This window comes from Micropterus dolomieu, linkage group LG22 (genome assembly GCF_021292245.1).
Source record: "Micropterus dolomieu isolate WLL.071019.BEF.003 ecotype Adirondacks linkage group LG22, ASM2129224v1, whole genome shotgun sequence".
Lineage (NCBI taxonomy): Eukaryota > Metazoa > Chordata > Actinopteri > Centrarchiformes > Centrarchidae > Micropterus > Micropterus dolomieu.
Genome location: NC_060171.1, coordinates 14,318,076 through 14,337,498, shown reverse-complemented (window position 1 = coordinate 14,337,498; position 19,423 = coordinate 14,318,076). Strand labels below are relative to the sequence as shown.

Here is a 19,423-nt window from a genome sequence, read left to right as displayed (position 1 = left end):
CATGGGGGCGCCAGAGAAAATACCAGTAACGATTCATTGTGGGGCTAGGGGGAAAGTTAGAGAAACACCATAGTCAGTATAACGTCTCCTCTGGGGACCATGAACGTCTGCACACAATTTGACGGCTTTCCGGTCACACCCGACTTGTTCATTAGGCACTGGAAATTACAGTTTATCCTGAGGGGAAAGTGAATGTGTACGCCAAATTTCATGACGGTGAGTGATTTCACTCAAAATCACAAAAATCAATCTCATGGGGGCGCTAGAGAAAATATCAGTCACAATTCATTGTGGGGCTAGGGGAAAAGTCAGGGAATCACCATAGTCAGTATGATGTCTCCTCTGGGAAATGTGAACGTCTGTACACAATTTGGTCAAGACGACTGAGAGAATTCAGTTGTAGAATTCTCGCTGCCACGCAGGCCAGCTGAAAATTCCACCAGAAAGTGGCCGCGTGCGTTTTGAGGGCTTTTACTGTTTGAAGTACGTGGACTTGAAACTGGCCAAATACCAGGTGTGTCTTCATCCCGAAAGCGTGTCAGTCCAAATCTGACTTATTCACTAAGCGGCGGTGGTCCAGTGGTAGAATTCTCGCCGCCACGGAGGCCAGCTGAAAATTCCACCAGAAAGTGGCCGCGTCAGCTCCTGTGGGTCAGCTTCATCGAGCATTGGTGGTTCAGTGGTAGAATTCTCGCCTGCCACGCGGGAGGCCCAGGTTCGATTCCCGGCCAATGCAGTGACAAGTTTTAACTTTGTCGCATACCAGCCGAAACCACTCAGCTGTGAAGGACACCCTAACGGCAAGCTTGTACAACGTGATACATCAACAACCCATCACAAATTCCTTGCTTAACTGCAAGCATCGTTACAAGAACAAGGTGCAGGTCCAGCCGAAATTGATTTTATCAGAAGTGGGATTCCCACCAACGCCCCAACGGGAGACTGCAAGTTGAAAGCAGCGCCTTAGTTTGTTCTGTGCCGCTCTGACTTGTTTCAGATGGTTGCGTAACTTTCTGAGCCAAAATTTCAATCTTACCCAAAATGAGACATTGGTTTGACCTCATCGTGGGCCAAGAGGAAAAGTCAAGGGACCACTAAAGTCAGCAGGATTCATCTTCTGCGGAAAATGAATTTCTGTACCAAATTTCCTCAAGGCTTGTTGAGACAGCATGGATAGCAACAACTCTCAAGGTGACTGAGAACATATGTTTTCAGGGCTTTTAAGGTATGAGGACATGAAACTGGCCAGGTGTGTCTTCATCCTGACTTATTCATTAGGCATTGGAAATTACAGTTTATCCTGAAGGGAAACTGAATGTGTGCGCCAAACTTCATGACAATACATCCAGTAGTTGTTGAGACATTTCACTCAAAATCACAAAAATCAATCTCATGGGGGCGCCAGAGAAAATACCAGTAACGATTCATTGTGGGGCTAGGGGAAAAGTTAGAGAAACACCATAGTCAGTATAACGTCTCCTCTGGGGACCATGAACGTCTGCACACAATTTGACGGCTTTCCGGTCACACCCGACTTGTTCATTAGGCACTGGAAATTACAGTTTATCCTGAGGGGAAAGTGAATGTGTACGCCAAATTTCATGACGGTGAGTGATTTCACTCAAAATCACAAAAATCAATCTCATGGTGGCGCTAGAGAAAATATCAGTCACAGTTCATTGTGGGGCTAGGGGAAAAGTCAGGGAATCACCATAGTCAGTATGATGTCTCCTCTGGGGAATGTGAACGTCTGTACACAATTTGGTCAAGACGACTGAGAGAATTCAGTGGTAGAATTCTCGCCGCCACGCAGGCCAGCTGAAAATTCCACCAGAAAGTGGCCGCGTGCGTTTTGAGGGCTTTTACTGTTTGAAGTATGTGGACTTGAAAATGGCCAAATACCAGGTGTGTCTTCATCCCGAAAGCGTGTCAGTCCAAATCTGACTTGTTCACTAAGCGGCGGTGGTCCGGTGGTAGAATTCTCGCCGCCACGGAGGCCAGCTGAGAATTCCGCCAGAAAGTGGTCTATGTATACATTGCATGATTGCACTCATGGAGCAGAGAGGAAAATCAGTTTGTATAGACTGACCGGCTGCTCAATAACAATACACGTGCGTGTGATTCTCGTCTCTCACCTACGGGCCAGGCTTTGAATGATGTGGGGGACAACATTACTGTGCTGATTCAGCACTGACGGTCTTCTCACCATAAGAAAACAGTCTTCTGAGAACGTCGTCTGTAAGAGTTTGAATTTGTGTGAAATCTCATAGACACACCGAGTAAGTTCAATATGAGGAAAGCTCCTTCCCCAAAGCAGCTGACACCTTCAGTTAAACTGATCTATTAATATTTTGTTGTCTAAAGGTTGTTTTAATTTAATGAAAGACTTGATCTGAGAATAACAGATGGGGTTTCTTATAGCTGGCAGCATATTGTAATGATTAGTGACTTTCATTTCATTAGACATACTAACCATACTAACATAACTATAATCTATAATCTAAGACTGACTGTGGGAGCCTTGATAACCTAATGGGCCTTATCTGATACTGGACAATGAACTGGGAGTTATATTCTTTGCTACCACTGTGTTTCCATTCTTTGCTTTGCTGTTATCAGGGTCAGCTGCTCACTGGAGCCAGTGTTAGCCACCACTCAGTTCAGTCTGGGTGCCACTCACCAGGCCGGTGCCACTTTTACAATCATGCTTTGTCACTGCACGGAGAGACAAAAGGTGATGCTGCTCGCTTACCGGCTGCGATGTCAGCTCCTTGCTGGGAGCTGAAAGTCTAAATGTAGCATACTGACCAGGGTTGGTAACACTGTCCTCTCTGCTAGGACACTGTTTCAGACAAGGAGTGACATCAGCTTGAAGAGAACTGAGAGAAAATGGTCTGCAGCATCAGTAATAACAACAATATAAACTTTGTGGAACACAGCTCATCGCCTGCATTATCTAGAAAATATTGAACCTAAACTCTTGTTGTGGGTGACCGCGCTCGTTCATGTCACAGCCAACGACTGCAGCTGAGGATTCGCATTGAAAATCAATAGCAGACCACATTCCATTGCATGTGCAAATGCCTGCTTCCAGGATCTGACATACACTTTCCAATGGTTGTTGCATCATCAAACACACTCATGAGGAAAGAGTCATCAAGAGGTATAGGCGATTAATATTAACGCGTGTGACAAACACATGGAATAAAGTGCTTGGCTGTGCAGGACATTACAGCACGCTGTCATGTGAGTAAGGAAAATAAGTGGCTGCATTTCCTTCTGCCAAATTCATTCAAATGAATAGAGCATTACAGAGCCCATGTATTATTTGGAGTTCCTAGGTTGAAGTAAACGACGGCTGTAGTACTGTTCGATGGAAACAAATGAGAAGCTGCATGAGGCTTTGTGGTGTTGATGTTGGTGCCTCACAGGCTGCTCCAAAACCTTCACCCACAGCAGCAGCTGCTCCCTCTGCTGTGGACGCCCCCATACTGCATTGAACAAATGTACTTTACAGGAACTGTATTTTCCACATTACATTTTAAATTAAGGATACAGGTTCCATAGCCACAACACTAGAGGAAAGGCAAGTTATCAAGCATTTGTAAAGTTCATCTGAATACAATGTAATTAATCCTAAAATCCCCTTTTCCGACCCCACACTTCATGATCATCCAGAATTCAAAAGATAATAGAACATAAAAAATAAAACATGATGATATAACTCTGACACATCCTACCTTAGTATTAATAACATCTGATTCCTTCATGCAAAAAGCTGGCCATATACATACATACTGTGCACTAATGCAGCTAAAATACGGTATCAAGAGGGGTACCCGAGTGACTTAAAATTGTATATCAATAAAGTTGGGGGACTTGCGAGAAACAGATTACATTTATAAGGATTAATTGAGGCTGGTTTTCAGTTGGAGACCTTCAGGCATCAACAGGAAAAAGTGAACATAGTTGAAGGTCTCTGACTGAAGGCCTGCCTCAGTAAATGAATATTTCAGACTGTAGCGCGCAGATGTTTTTCCTATACTTCTTTTTACCGAGTGTGTAAAATAGTCAAAATAAAAGCAGCACAAGCACAGCACCATTCCTTCCCGTTTACACCAGCTTGTGAAACATGCTTTGTGTTGTACATTTTAAGCTGTTGAGTGGTGCATTAAAACTCCGTATATTCACAACTAAAACTGCAGAAAACAAATAGACAAAGCCAGAGAGCACACATGACAGACAGTAAACAGGGGTCCATTTTATTTTGAACGAGTCTTTTAATTAATGCATTTCAAGTACTCCAAAAATTACATCTCTTTGCACAATACAATTTGAAATATTTTTTTTTTTTAGTAAAAATGTTCAAAGTGAACAAAAATTTCCGATACTGTATAAAACACAGTGAACATTAAAATAAGACAGTAGTATTACTTTTTAATCTTGTGTTCTTTCGGCCTACATCACCTACTACATTTCAAATCAATTTGGACATTTTCAGTGCACGTTTATCTAAAAACTTTTTTTGTTACCAAGACTACGAAATTAAAAGAAAGTAAATTTACAGGCATTATTCTTCTGCTCTTCTACCCAAACCATGCCACAGGATAACAAAGACAAAAATGAGAATGTAACATTAACTCCATCACCCTGATTTGTTTTTAACCATTGACGGTGGTGGAGAAAGGTACCATAAGCAAACTCCATTTCAACTAGCACATAAGAACATAAATAACTTAGAAGAAAGGAAAGTTTGTCACATATGAACATCTTTGAACAACTTACTCTGGAATCTGAATACAAAAAATTAAATGGATGTATCAAAATGTAATTCTCATTTTCAAATGAAATGCAAATTTTTCGAAGTACTGTACAAGTTTACATGTAAATTCTCTAGGCTTCACAGGCGAGATCCAGCCTAGAAGATGACGCTTAAAAAGAGCTCCATTTTGTACAGACATGAGAAGTTACAACAACCGCTGACCTGCCTAATTCATCTGCCACGTGAAATTAACCATTGACTGTGAGACAAATTGTTTTCAATGTCCCCTCCAGAGCACATGTGTGATTATTACAACCATCAGGATAGTGTTATATTATATTAGTTGTGGTTAGTATTGCATGCATTCAAAAATAAAAATGGCAGGATAAAATTAAGACAGAGCACAAAATAAACTTCCATTGCCGAAAATATAATGCAAAATGCCCGAGGCTTTTTTTGTTGTCGTCTGTGCCAGACTTTTCACCCAACAGTCAATCGGTAGGTGAAATGGTTGCACAGGAAATAAATCCTGGGATTTTGCACAACATATGACCACATCATCATATCCTCTCAGTTAGTGGTATCATGCCATCACTTTCCAAAATACCCCTCATGCTATGCTGCAGCGAGGGGAGGAAGAAAACACCTGAGATCACAACTCCTTCATTTGTTCCATTTAAAGTGGCTCCAGAAACGTTACAGGTGCGTCCTGTATTTTATAAAACCTGTGCACAAAGATCAGCTGTATAAAGTTTTATGGCACGCTGATGTAAACTCACACTGAGGCCTGCACTCATGAGCTCTTAAGGGGATTCAGTCCATGATAGAAATCTGATCAGGAGAAAAAAGTGACTTTAAAATAAAATAAAAAAAATGAATATCATACAGCCGCTTGTCTCCGGTGAAACTAGTGAACACACTGAGGAATGTGTGACAATACTGCTGCATTACACTGCTCTGTCCGTGTTTCAGGACAAACATTAGTACCTGTCGAAGTAAATAGTGTTGAGTGACATACAAATATTACAGACCTTGGTCAATTAATAGTCACATTTAACAAATGTGTCTGCATGCCCACATTGAAAAGTTCTTAGATTTGCTATCTGAAGAATAACAGAATGATTTAATCTTACAATTTCTTTTTTTTGTACATCCACACCGGAGTCATTTTTTAAATTTATTTCAACACTCATGTAAACTAGCTGTAACATGACACACTCTCACTTCTAAACTAAGCCACGGCAGCCTATCACTTTCCCTTCATATCTGAACAGGTAGAATCATCATCAGCTTCAGTTAGTGGTTATTCATTCTTTATAATCAAAATCGGTAAAAGACGAAAAAACAAAATCACACACACACACACACACACACACACCGAGATGATCTCCGCTTTCTGTTCCCATGACTCTTTCACTCCTTCAGCTTGTTACACAACATGAGCAAAATCCGATTTTAGCTAGACAAAAAAAAAAAAAAAAAAAAAATGAAAAAGGGGACCTTGAACATGAAGGCGTGAAAAGTGGAATATCGTGACCTTATTGTTTGAAATTCAAAATCTAGCAATCTATCATTAGTGAAAGAGATCCACCTGATTGGACGACTGTGAAGAGTACTTGATGGCGTCAAATCCCCAACAACAACGTCCAAGGAACTCATCACAACCATCACGCCTTCAATTATGTGTTAAGAGTCCTGAGAGCACTAACCAAAAAATAAAAGAAAAAAAGTGAAGAATTACACATTTACAGTAGAAGAAATAGTTTGTTTTCACTTATGATACACTAAATATGTACAGTCACATGCAGGAGACTGTCTGCACGAGAGACTGGAGCCTGTGTCTTTTGCCGTTTGACATGTGTAAATCACAAAAGTGCCGCAAATCCCCACTGAGTGTCTCTCAATCCTGGCAAGAATGGCGAAAAGAAAAGCACAAAATTCACCAGCAGCTACGGGCTTGTCACTCAAGAAGACGTTGCAAAAAAAACAAAAAAACAAAAAACAAAAACAAAAACACACACATCACAGAATGTACTAAAGCTACACATGACTCCTTAACTCCTTGGCACTCCTTAAAAAAAGAAAAGAGAAAAAAAAAGGGTGGAAAAAGATGCTAGATCGCACTGCATTGGAAATGGCTGATGGTCGAGTCCACTCCACAAAGAGCCAATCGAGTTGCTAGATAGTGTTTTCTCTTTTTCACTTGTCTGTTTTGTCTGTAGATGGAGGATATGATGATGACTAACAACCATGTCAGGCTTTTCTTTGGATGGAGTGACGCTTTTGTTTCCCACTGTAGGCACAAGGAGGAGCCAAGGCATTGGGCGGGGGGATGCGGGGTCTCAGCGTCTCATCTGGCCCATCTGATAGTTCTCTCTGGGCTGACGGTGGTGCCTCTGGGGCTGTGCCTGCCGCGGAGGCTGCCTCTGGGGCTGCCGCTGGCCGCCGTGCCCGTGCTGGTGGGGGTGCTGAGACTGGTGCTGCACCTGGGAGTTAGCGTGCTGTTGCGCTCGCCGCCTCTTCAAAGTGCCTGTTAGGATAAAAGCAGTTAAATTAGCTTGTTGAAAGACAGACTGGCTTTACACCGAACTGAACCACACCTAGTGACGCCACTGGTGCCTACAGTGTGATAACCAGTCTTTTTCTGTTTTTTGACAAAAACAGAAAAGACAGAGCCTTTTTTCGTTGCTCAAGCTCTTAATCGGCCAGTAGACCTGACTCACAGTGTGACGCAGGACGACCGTTTCTCTCTCACTTGTCATCTTTCCTCAGCCCAAAATCACACAGGGTATAGAGGCCTTAAACAGTATGGCAATGATAGTTTAATGGAAATACCATACTGAATAATTTAAGTTGCAATAGGTAAAATACAAGAAGAAAATAAAATAAAAACAATCATACGACACTGTTCACATTCACAGGCAGTGGTGTATAGGTAAGTACACAGTGAGGTGATAAAATCACTTTATTTTGGTTGCAAGACTGCAAACATAAAAATAATAATAGTTATGCCCATAGTAATTTGGGCCTAATAAAAAAAAATGTTTTTTAAAAATTAGGTTCAATGCTAAAAGCCTATAACTGCTTTCAGTAAAGAGCTTCACAAACACTGACCACTGTAATCCTTACTAAGGATTGCATGCATTTGATCCAATTCCACTGCTAATCTAGTAACAATTTGATCACAAACCTATTAAGGCAAAAAAACAGATACTATCATTTCAGTATTTGGTGTAAGACTTGATTAACATACCTAGAATTCTGTTTAATGTTTTTATTAGCTGAGGTATGTAAACTTCTTTTTCAATTTATGCAAGTGGCTTAACGGATTTAACAACTAGGACGTTTTAATTTCAAGGGATGGACACAATGTCACAAACATCAATGTTATGATTAATTTACTTTGTAAATCTCTGGACTCACCTGGAAGTGGTTTGGGAGGGGGAAGTTTAGGGTTACTGCTTGGTGTGTGCACACTACAGATCTTAATGAAGCCAGCCATGAGCATGATGAGGGCAATACCCATCAATAGCACTGCCCACCAATGGGCCTAGAGAAGAGAATGAAGCATAATCAATACAAAAACACCTCATAACAACTAATCAGAATCAAGAAGCTGATACGTACCACAATCCACTCTGCAATGTTCTCATAGAGCTCTGGGTTGAAGATGGCCTTCTTCAGCCTGGCCAGGGGCCCGTCTGCATCTACCAGGCGGCACTTCATGAACACGTCGCAGTAGCCCTTGAAGTCGTTGCAAGGCGAGCCCGCTGGCAGCGTGGTCACTTTCTTATTGAAGAAACGAGCCAGACGCTCTGATCCTGTGCTGCTGCACGTGTTGGGATTCACTGTGGAGGTGACCCACAAAACACAATTCAAATGACAAAAGACAAAATCTCAAAGTACGTTTTATTTTTGAAAAAATTTGTTATAAAAAGGTGGGGGTAAATGACTCACTCTTCTCCATGCAGCACACGTGGCAAAGCTCAGTCTCATCCTTGCCATCTTGGCTGGCACAGGTGCATGCCTCAAGCCCATACTTTTCACAGATGGAGCCAGAGCAGCCCTGCGGGGGAGGAGCATGTGGACAGGCGAGATCAGACACTGACTGGTATGAATATATAGTTGCTATAACAACCACTTCTTCCAGGTGTGAATTCTTCAGCCACTCACCCCGTTGAGGCAGACTTGAGTCTCTCCATGGCAGGCGGTGAAGTTAGCCTTGGGCTCAGACGTGGGGCACTGGGCGCTGACTCCGTTACACATGCCCTGGTGAGCGCACTCAGACTCCTCCCGGCACTTCTCATTACGACCCTTGTAAGAGCACTCCGAAGTACAACAAGGACCCTGGCTGGGACTGGTGAGGGAAAGAAGTGTTCAGTCAAGAATGATCACAAATTAGCTGGAAGATCTTCCTATTGAAGCATCAAAATGGTCAGGCGAACAAAAACGGAGGAATAACATCCACATCTACCTGCAGACTTTGTTGGGCTTTAATTTGCACTTCTTGTTGTCAGCCTGGTTGGCGTCATAGCAGCACTGGTCCCTGCACTGATCACTGTAGCCGCAGTCACACTCCTCTCCTGGCTCCACCAGGCCGTTTCCACAGATGGGCTGGCCAGACTCTGTTTGGGGAAGGAAAAATTCTGAGTCTGGTCCCCAAAAAGTGGAATATTTTGTTTCATACTCTGACTTCTTGTAGTGAGGGCTAAACATGTATGAGAAATCAGACATTTACTGTGAAAACTGTGTCTTTATAAAACCAAACAAATATTGTTCTGAAGAGAATAAGTTGCTGCAATAAACAGGGAATCAAACTGTTCTAAAAGAGACAGACCCTCGAGAGAACTCAATGCCACATTAAATTCAGACAGACACTCGTCAGTTTGTTTGAGGAAAGTCAAAAATGTAAAGCAGTAATGTACCCAGTTTCTGAAAGCATACACACAATATCTAACATTTCCCAGTCATTTCAGCTAAGACAGACATGCATGAGACTTTGAACAACAGCATGTGCAGAAGAGATTAAGCTTTTTAGGCATGCCAATCATATGGTAACTGAGTGACTTTTAAAAAATGTTTTTGCTATGCTACTGATTTGACATTGGTATTAAGCTTGGCGTTTTTTCAAAAAAAAAAAAAAAAAAAGGGATCACAAACCAACTATAACTTTCACGATATGCCAAATACTGTCAGTAAAAATAACACTGGACTAATTTCAAGATTGCTTTTCAAAGCCAATACCTGCCAAAAAGTTGGTGGCATCTCCATTTGCCCGAATGAATTCACTAATTAGGGAAATGGGGTTAAGAACTCCTACACTCATCACAACAGTGAAAGCAGAATACGCATGATGTGGTGTGAAATTACAAAACCTCAAGCCAGACAGTGAAGATGAAGTTAAAAACAGTGAAACGTACCGACAAAGCAGTTGCTTCTCTTTTTTTCCAGGACCTGGCTGATGTTGCGCACACTGCAGATAGAGAACTTATTATTGTTGAGCTTGTCTCCTGATGTAGCTCTTGCATACATGATATAATTGCCCTTCTCCTTCTTGTCTTGGCTCTTGGATTCTCCTGGGGTGCATTCAGATCCTGAGTCGTGCTGAGAGCGAGGAAAAAAAACAGATCACAGGTTAAAAGAAGGGACAAAGCGTACAGGCCTAATAAATTCTTTCTATCCGTGCATAAATGTGGCACAGCTAAGTAACTCACCGGGGAGCCAAAGTTGTGTCCTACTTCATGTGCAAACGTGATATGGGAGACTTTTGGAGGTACGTGGGAGGCATAGTTCTGTACAGTGATTATACCAGTGTTGAGAGACTTCTTTTTTCCGTCCGAGTACAGCTTGCTTTTTTCACAGATGCCTCCGGAGCTCCCTGGGAATGAAAAGCACAAGCTGGAACAAACCTTCCAAACCAAAGCTACAAAAAATTAAGGATTGTGCTCATTAAAGAGGGGGGATCTGATTATTGCCATGATAATGTTTCAATTAATGTCCACATGACATAATGCCTTACTTCTAAAACATAATGAGGCTGATTTATCAACCTGTTTATAGTACATGTTAAATATAAAAAAAAATAAAAATAAAGTATCCTCGCCGGCGGGAGACACACAACCTCCCCACAGTTAATTGAAGATTGTGCATTATTTTAAACATCAAATTAAGAATGTAGCACAGAAAACATCTTAGTTGCTATTTCACTTTACCACATCAGTAACAGAGTGCAACCAAACCTTGGGGAATCACCACATCTGCATATTGTCTGAGTTGATATTTGAAGCTGCAGTTGGTTCTCATAACAGTCTGAATCAATCAGTATTTGCAATCCCAAATACCACTGACACTTTTTCTTGTTGTAGCTGCAATGTACAATCCAGATAAGTACAATTAACTTATACTGTAAATTAGGAATGCTTTCCTAGAATAATCTCATTTTCAACCAAGATTGGGTGTCCCTAATGATAATGTTCCTACAACCCAGTACAAAGAATACAACGTGTTGTCTACTGGTTTAAAAACGTTACGTTTGTATTAATATCTTGCTTTCAAAAAAATAGGAAAGATTTTTTGCAGTTGCTGATCACACATGACACACCAACAGTACCTGAAGGGGCTCCCACCCAGGCCAAACCCAACACCCCGTCATCAAAGTCTCTGTCCGTGAAAACATAAGCCAAGCAGTAGTCGTCATGGTTCTGCTCCGAGTTCAGCTCCAGGAACTTCTCCACCCCGATGTTGGCAAAGCGGAACGGGTTGGACCTGTCCCTCTCATCGTTGGTGGTGTTTATCTACACAAAAGGGTGATGATGAGCTCAGAGGGAAGAAGTGGTCAATTCTAAAATGTAAACTTAAATAAAAATATAAAGTCAACACCAGACTTACCCTGATCCTTTTCACCATGAAGCTGATGTTGCGAATGCCCATGAAGTCTGTGCCCTGATAGATGGCATCAATAGCTTTGACATGACTGGAGATCTGAAAGAGTAAGACATAATGAGAAAAGCTTCAACCACCAGTGTTGAAACACATTGCCAGACTCAATCCAAACTGTGTGCAACCTATAACAAGGAAATATCGTTCTCATTTTTCTGCATAGCATACTGTCAAATAGTTTTAAACCATTGTGATTTTGTTTGTGCCACATCCGTGGGTTGACCAATGTTTGACTAGTTAATAGGGCTGGGCGATAAGGCCAAAAATGTTATCACGATAAAGAAATTTCATATAATTCGATATCTATAATTATCACAGTAAATGTCAAATAATTACTTCTTTCAAGTTTAAAGACTGATTTTTGCTCCTAAGTGAAAATTAAAAGAATCCAGATCGTTAACTGTGTGGTTAAACGTGACAAACACTTGCCAAACAGTGGATCACTTCACAAATCTGAGGTAGAACAATTAAAATTAAAACAATTATGATCAAATCTTTTTTCAAAAAATATGAATAGTAAATCTTTTTCAGTCCTCAACAAAATAAATATCTCAATAGAAAACTTAAGCCCTAATTCATTTGTGAATTAAATCGAGTATTTGACGATATATTGAATATTTGTCATGATTGTTGTTAGACGTTTTATTTGAGGAATAGTTTACAATTTTGAGACATTTTTTTACGGGCTTTCTTACTGGGGGTTAGATGAGACGATTCATTTCACTTTCTTGTCTATACTGTAAATATGAAACCAGGCAGCCAGTTAGCTTAGCTTAGCATAAAGATTGTTGTTTGTTTTTTTTAACACATACAAGGAATCTGCTTTGGAGAAAAGGTGCTACGCTAAAGACTGGAAACAGGTAGCATGGCTCTGTCCAAAGGTGACAAAATACAAATACATGCACCTCTAAAGCTTATTAACTCACATACCATTTGGTAAGTTTTGTGTAATATTTAAGAAAAGTCAAACTATTCATTAAACATATCATATTTCTAGGGGAATTATACTTGCATGGACACTGGCTATTTGTTGCCATTTGTTCTCCGAGTTTTAAATTTCAAACAAAAAACAAGGCATTACTGCACCTAATTCAGAGAGATTTAGCTGTCTGTTCTATGATCTATTGTAAGTATTATGACTCACCCCTTGCAGTGAGTAAGATGTGTAATTATTCCAATACTAATTTGCCTTTATACTCCCTCCAACAACGCCAGCCACAAACCCCACATACTGCCTATGTAAATCTAATTCTAACGGCGCCACAATAGCATGTGTCAAGTGAGTGACTGTGATTGTGTATAACCTGAGCAATGACAGCCTCTCTGGTCTTGTAGTATTTGTAGAAGAGGTGGTCAGTCTGAATGAAAAGCTGGCAGGTGTTTTTCTCAGCCTGGGCCATCCTCTTCTTCCTCAGCAACACGGGGTCATTAGAGCCCACCTCAGTGTGGAACTCCTTGTGTGAGCAGCACAGGAGTAGGAGAGTTAAATAAAACATATATAGCATTTTCAAAACTGTGGCTAAATAAGTAATGCCCAGTATTTTTAGGCTGTGGATTTTCAGCTGCAGTATGTTCAGGAAGTGCAACTCTGCTGAGGAACATGTGCTGTATATGTCACATATGTTGGGAAACAATAAATAAGGACAAAATAAAAAATTAAGAAATGTTTGGTTTGGGAAACACAGAAAAAATATTTGTCTGTCTTAGGAAAATAGGCATAACTTGAGAAAAGGGTTAAAAATCTTTTGTGTCAGGGTTAATTATGTTTGACTAGTCAACAATACAGTTTCCAAGCGGTGTGTAGTGGTCACTTTTTTCACAGAGATTTAACATTCAACATTTCCATGGACATATGCCATTTGCTGTGTTTTAACTTTTTTTTTGCTGACCTCCAGTAGTTTAACTTCTCACTTTGCTGCAATGACGTACAGGTGAATGAGCTGTATGAAAATATCAGCCTTATTCTTTCAGCTCGGCTGTGTGTCGGCGTTTCCACATTAAAAAAGACTGAATAGGTGGTCATTCCACCTCACTTTAAAGAACTTCCCATCACTTCAAAAATGAGATTAATTTATTCGACACACTCAAAAGTGTTCCAAACATTGTACCAAATTAACTTCATAAAGCAATGAAACGGAAAATCCATTCATGCCCTAAATTGTGCTCAAATAGTGGTTGAAAGACTGAATCTCAACATTTACGCTACTGAAAACTCACCTCAATGCCTGCGCCCACATTGCAAAAGGTGGGGCGGAATATGACTAGTCTCTGTGATAGCCTATAAGATAGGTACTAACGTAAAAAATAATTAGCCTACGTTCATATTAAAAATTTATTTCAATACCCCTACCAAACTGCTCATAATATTCAGGCTCACATAAGAAAGATGAAACCCATTTATTTTAATGGACTTTATTTTACAGACTTTGTGAAACGGACTGGGGAGCAAATAAAAAATCTGAAACACATTTCAGAGCAGTTAGTAGGTTTACTGTAAAAACCTGTACAATAGCGTAAGGCTTTCAGTCTCTGTAGGATGATATCGCTATAACCTACAAACGCTTCACTGTAGCAAACACGAAAGCAGCCTATAAAACAGTCTGTGGGATTTCCTACAGATGGTGATGTCACTTTCCAAGAGAGTTGATTGGTCAGCTCCGGAGCAGGTTAGCCGTTCAGCTTAAGTTACCATTGCGATCTACCCCGGTAACAGGAAACCGGGCATCAGCGCACACAACCCCTTATTTAAAAGTAAATTATAAAACTTTCAGCAAAAAAAAACCATCTTTTTACCTGCCATTGAGGGGAGCTACTAATTACTTGTGTAGACATCCATCAATTGAGCTGAGAGAGGCTATTCTCACCAGTCAATATAACTTCAAACTACACACAGATTTAACAAAAGGCATCCATGCGTATCTCTGACCCTGACTAAGTAGGACAATTTTAATTGTTTCCCTAAACCCAAATTATCCCCTTTAATAGATTCTGTAAGGGTTTACTGTGGTGTTACTGTGGTGTGTGGGGGAAGTTCACCTTGGGTGGCTTCTCTACGGCAGAGGCTTGGTACCTCTTCATCCTTTCAAACACTGAGCTATCAGCACAGCCTCCCTCTGGGCCGTACTTGTGCGGGTAGTCTGAGTGAGAGAGTGAGACAACACTGTTAGGATTATGGGAGACAATGTTAGCTACTTAACCCCCTGAGTCACTCTATTTCTGGCACTATTCATGATCAGCTAATGGATGTACTTACACGCCACTTGAGCCTAGCTTTGCTATGTGAGCTGTTACTTTCCTGTCATTCTCATTAGCGATTCCGCTCACATTTCTGTTTAATTTGCCCCTCAGCCACCTACTATTTGTACACACATGATTTCAAATTAGGGGGTGCCAGTGTAGTGATATAAGCTTGGTGCTTACTATAAAGTACCGACATTGTAAAGGCTGCTAAAATGAGCCAGTAGCCTGAGAGAAAGATCATGTTACTCAGCTAATGAGCACCCTGGGTAGCTCTGCTCCCTGGAGGGAGATCACACCAGTCTGCTTCCTTGAGCTTAGTTGCCCTAACCTTGCACTTTCCCGATCACAATTTACATAAGCGTGCATCCAATTACACACACGCGATGATCACAAGAAAATTGTTGGTCAAAGTATTTGACCACAAGTTGCTGGGGACTCACGTATGTCGTCTTCATGATAGATGACTGAGTGGAAGGGCACGTCTTTGGCCCCCAGGTATCTCTCAGCAGGCTCCACGTAGTAGGTGCCGTGGTAGCTCTGAATGAAGCCCTCAAACTTACCATCCACAATGGAGCCATGAGTCAGGGTACCTTTCTCACCTGGGAAAACAAATTATAGTCATAAGTGTCAGAGGATTCAGACAAAATCAGGAAATCATCTTTCAGAAAAACCTAAAACAACAGTTTGAAAAATGCCATGGACAGCATTACTACAGCAATACATTAAAACAAATACATTCAAATGAGAATGGGAGGCTCTTACCGTAAATTTCTCCAGTATAGATATGGGAGGTATCAAATGGAATTTCTTTTCCTGAAATCTCCACCTTCAAATCTTGGGCAAACAAGTTGGTATCCCTCTTCATTCGTAAATTAAAATGCCTGAAAACAAAGAAATGAAACTATAGGCAACAGGGAAAAAAAGGACATTTGAGTGTGATGAACATTGGAGTTTGTTTCAGTGATGTCCCAAAAGATATATAATTTATGTTACAGTGTGTAAGGCTATGGATTTGGGTATAGATCCCTATTTGGCCTCACTTTGGGAGGTAAGCAATATTCACCCAGCCTTTGAAAAAAAAAAAAAAAAAAGGAAAATGCAAATGGCAGGAGAAAAAAAAAAAAAAAAGGGTGAAAGGAAGGGCATGTTTTGGCAGAGAGAAAACATCTGAGCTGTTTTCTGTTGCAGAAAGGGAACTGCAGTCTTCATCTTGTAAGAGAGGGAACAGAAAATTAGGACATCTTGAAACAATGCAGTTTTTTGATCAAACATATGGCAGGGAAACCAAGATGTTACAGTAAACCTTGGGTTTCATGTAACACCTACACAGTGCTCTTATTGTATACTCGTATTGTGTGTAAGTCACAGCTATGTAGGCCTGCATACAGCAGTTAAATTAACTGCAAGAACACAGACGCATTTGTAAACTTTAGATCAGAAAATGATGGTCAAACTTGACATGATGGCACACAAGTCTGGTCTTGTGTGTGTACCGAATCTGTTATGACATAATCTCAGGGGGGAAATGTGAATTAAAATTCTACCCGAGAACACATTCTTGCACAAAACCAGCAAGCAGAAGGTGGATGGGGTGCTGCAAATTAAATGTAAGAATGTGAGCTGTGTCTCATGCTTGGTCATGAATTGAAGGAAGCTGAAAGCAAAAGAAGCTGACACATTCTTGCTTTTCAAAGGAACAGACATCTTCCTTCATTGTGTTTGTTTGAACAGCTCGTATTGTCTTCTTCCCTATTAAGGAGCATCAGAGTCTGGGAACAGCAGGCCCTGCTACAGGCAGGACGATAAACAGCCTTTGCCAAGCTCCCAGCCAGATGGTCTTGACTATGTCATGGAGAGTGTTTCTATCAAACACCACCTCTTCAAAATGCTGGATGGAAGAACCATCACGGAATATATGTAGCTGCTCATCCATCTATGTGTCCAGCCATCCATCTAAGTACATCCATCCATCCACTACACCTTGAGGGGGTTCCCACCCAGGTATCAAGCGGTCAGACACACCCTGGTAACACCTGATCCTTCACTGGGCTAACTAACATACACAAACACGTTAACAATTTTTACCCAACCGGCCTGTGTTTAGATTGTGGGAGGAAATCAGGACAAATCTACGCTAGGGCTGCATCTACCAATCAATCAAAAAATGCTATTGATTACTCTGCCAATTAATTTACAATTATCTAGTCCAAACTAATGTCTAAAATAGCTTGTTGTATACAACCAAATGTCCCAAGTCCAAAATTATCAGTTTACTGTCACATTAAAAAAATAAACACAGTAAATCCTCACAGCTGTGTAGCTGGAAATAAGCAATGTCTGGTATTTTTGCTTGAAAAACAACTTGAACAATTAATCAATTTTAGTTAATTTCCTATCGATCAATCAATGGATTAATCGTTTTAGCTCTAATGGAGACCATAGAAACTACACAGTAAGATCTAAGGCTGAAATTTAAAATCTATCTTCACCACACAGCCAATGTGACGCCCTTGAGCAGGTCTTTCATTTCATACAACAGGATTAAATGTAAACCTTTTTCAGTCACACTGCAAATCTGTGCTACAGCTGACCTCCACCTTTAAATCATAAACAATGTAGGCATATGGGATGAGCTTTGAGAACCTATAAACCCCACAGGTAAATAAAGAGATAGATGAGACATAAAAATAGAGCTGCAGACAGAATTTCCCTTCAGGTTAATATCTAGAAAAACTGACAAACCTTCCATGGGCATGAAAATCTAAATGAAGGAACTTGTCTTCATGAGAGAGTGCCCTCTTGGCTCTCTGATGCTTGCTGTCCACAAGCTCCGTTTCGTAGGACAGGCCTTCATAGTGACGGATGTACTTGTTCAGGGGATTTCTATAGTGTCCTGAGTGAAAAGAACAGAGGAACTCCTGTTATCAGCAAAAACAGAAAATGCAAGCCTTATGAAACTTGATGAAATGCAGAGCCTTATAGAATCACAGTAAATGACAGCTCCCAAGTGGATGGGAGGGATGGATGCAATATTAGTGTCATTCATTCTAGGTTGTGTATGTACGTAGTATACAGAACTGGACAAAAATAAAATAAAAAATATATAACGTGTGCATATAGATGTGCTCATTATACAGAAATATAAGAAGATTATAAAAGGTAACATAAGAATACAACCTACATATAAAAAGTCTAACCCCGAAATGTTGGGGGAAAAAATACTAACATCCAAGGCCATATGTTTGTAACTGCCTTGGTACCACAGTGCATCTGTCACACTGAATATTCTTAGTAGATAAAATAAAACGCTTCTTTTGTATGCTTAGCAATATATCTCAAGCATTAGATATTCTCTTTAAAAGGTAAAGTATAACAGCTGTGTGTTAGAGTAAATAACTGAGGCATGGTCCATGTTAGGATTATTTAGGTGCCCAAAAAAATGGTTGATCAGGCAGACATTCGACAAGCAGGATTAAAATGATGGAAATTGACAGCAAACCAGCATAGTCTGCATTTTAAAATTCAGCTGCTAAAATCTATTTAAGTCAAATGGATGCCAGTTTTGGAGCTGTGCTCAAGAATAGCCCCCAGCTTCACAGGAGTATTATTTCACCACCAGAAGAGTGGGTGGTGGGTTCGAAGGAAAAGAGATTCTCGAGCACCTCCACCCGTTTCACCAGCTGCTTCACACTCAAATACAGTATAACAAACTCCATTTTAAGAAAACACAGTAATCTTGTTTAAGCCATTTAAGCCCTTCTGAAAGTCACTGTGTTTTCAATGTTTACACAGTAAACTGAGTATACTCTTTAAGATCAGATATTTGCCCCACAACATATACACCAAAAGAAAGTATTTTCAGTAAGTACAATGTAATTAGTCCTGTCTGACTAGTACGGCATAAATTACAGGATTCACTGTAAACATAACAAAGATGGGTAAGTATACCAGGCTTCTGCTAGTACTCTGTTCATGCGCATTATGAAATATTTAAGTGCCAAGATTAAATTTTTAATTGAGGTGACTATGAGAAGTGAAGGCCATGACTATTCTGAAATATCTTAATTTCTCAAGGCCTACTAAAAAGACAATAAACACTGACCAAAAACAAGTATGTCAAATTCTTAGGTGATCCTTCAAAACACCACAAGATTGATAAAAACTGCGTGGTCAATCGCAGTCACATGCATCTTTTGATTTTAATTTTACCACGCGGCCCTATTACGTGAAAAAGTTATGACTGTGACTTTTGACAGTTTGAAAAGGGATCAATATTTAAATTAAAAGATATTCCCATCGCCAAACTTAAACATGGAGACTATTAAGGAAGTGAATGTGGCTCCTAAGTAACGTTAACTAATTAACTTACTGGTATACGATTAATAAGCACAGTAGCAGTAAATTGCAGGTTCATGATGCCAAAAGATGCATCACAAGTACAGCATACGGGGGAAAGCAATTTCGTTTCCCAAATACAAACAA

General features: G+C 40.4%; 1 protein-coding gene and 1 non-coding gene across 2 annotated transcripts in view; one reads left to right on the top strand and one right to left on the bottom strand.

The window, feature by feature from the left end:
* Positions 1-665: 665 nt before the first annotated feature.
* On the top strand, positions 666-736 carry trnag-gcc. The gene has a single exon. It is a non-coding gene; the product is annotated as a tRNA-Gly (tRNA).
* Positions 737-4,241: 3,505 nt separating this feature from the next.
* Positions 4,242-19,423, bottom strand: part of LOC123962173 (disintegrin and metalloproteinase domain-containing protein 10-like) — a 15,920-nt gene continuing 738 nt past the window's right edge. Inside the window, exons 2-16 of the mRNA XM_046038136.1 lie at positions 17,684-17,834; positions 15,704-15,822; positions 15,382-15,540; positions 14,738-14,838; positions 13,006-13,155; positions 11,651-11,743; positions 11,373-11,556; positions 10,477-10,640; positions 10,183-10,366; positions 9,237-9,387; positions 8,936-9,119; positions 8,720-8,828; positions 8,390-8,610; positions 8,186-8,312; positions 4,242-7,292 (exon numbers count right to left, since the gene is read on the bottom strand). Coding sequence (XP_045894092.1) covers positions 7,105-7,292; positions 8,186-8,312; positions 8,390-8,610; positions 8,720-8,828; positions 8,936-9,119; positions 9,237-9,387; positions 10,183-10,366; positions 10,477-10,640; positions 11,373-11,556; positions 11,651-11,743; positions 13,006-13,155; positions 14,738-14,838; positions 15,382-15,540; positions 15,704-15,822; positions 17,684-17,834 — 2,285 coding nt within the window. The 3' untranslated portion in view covers positions 4,242-7,104. The remainder of the gene's footprint in view (positions 7,293-8,185; positions 8,313-8,389; positions 8,611-8,719; positions 8,829-8,935; positions 9,120-9,236; positions 9,388-10,182; positions 10,367-10,476; positions 10,641-11,372; positions 11,557-11,650; positions 11,744-13,005; positions 13,156-14,737; positions 14,839-15,381; positions 15,541-15,703; positions 15,823-17,683; positions 17,835-19,423) is intronic.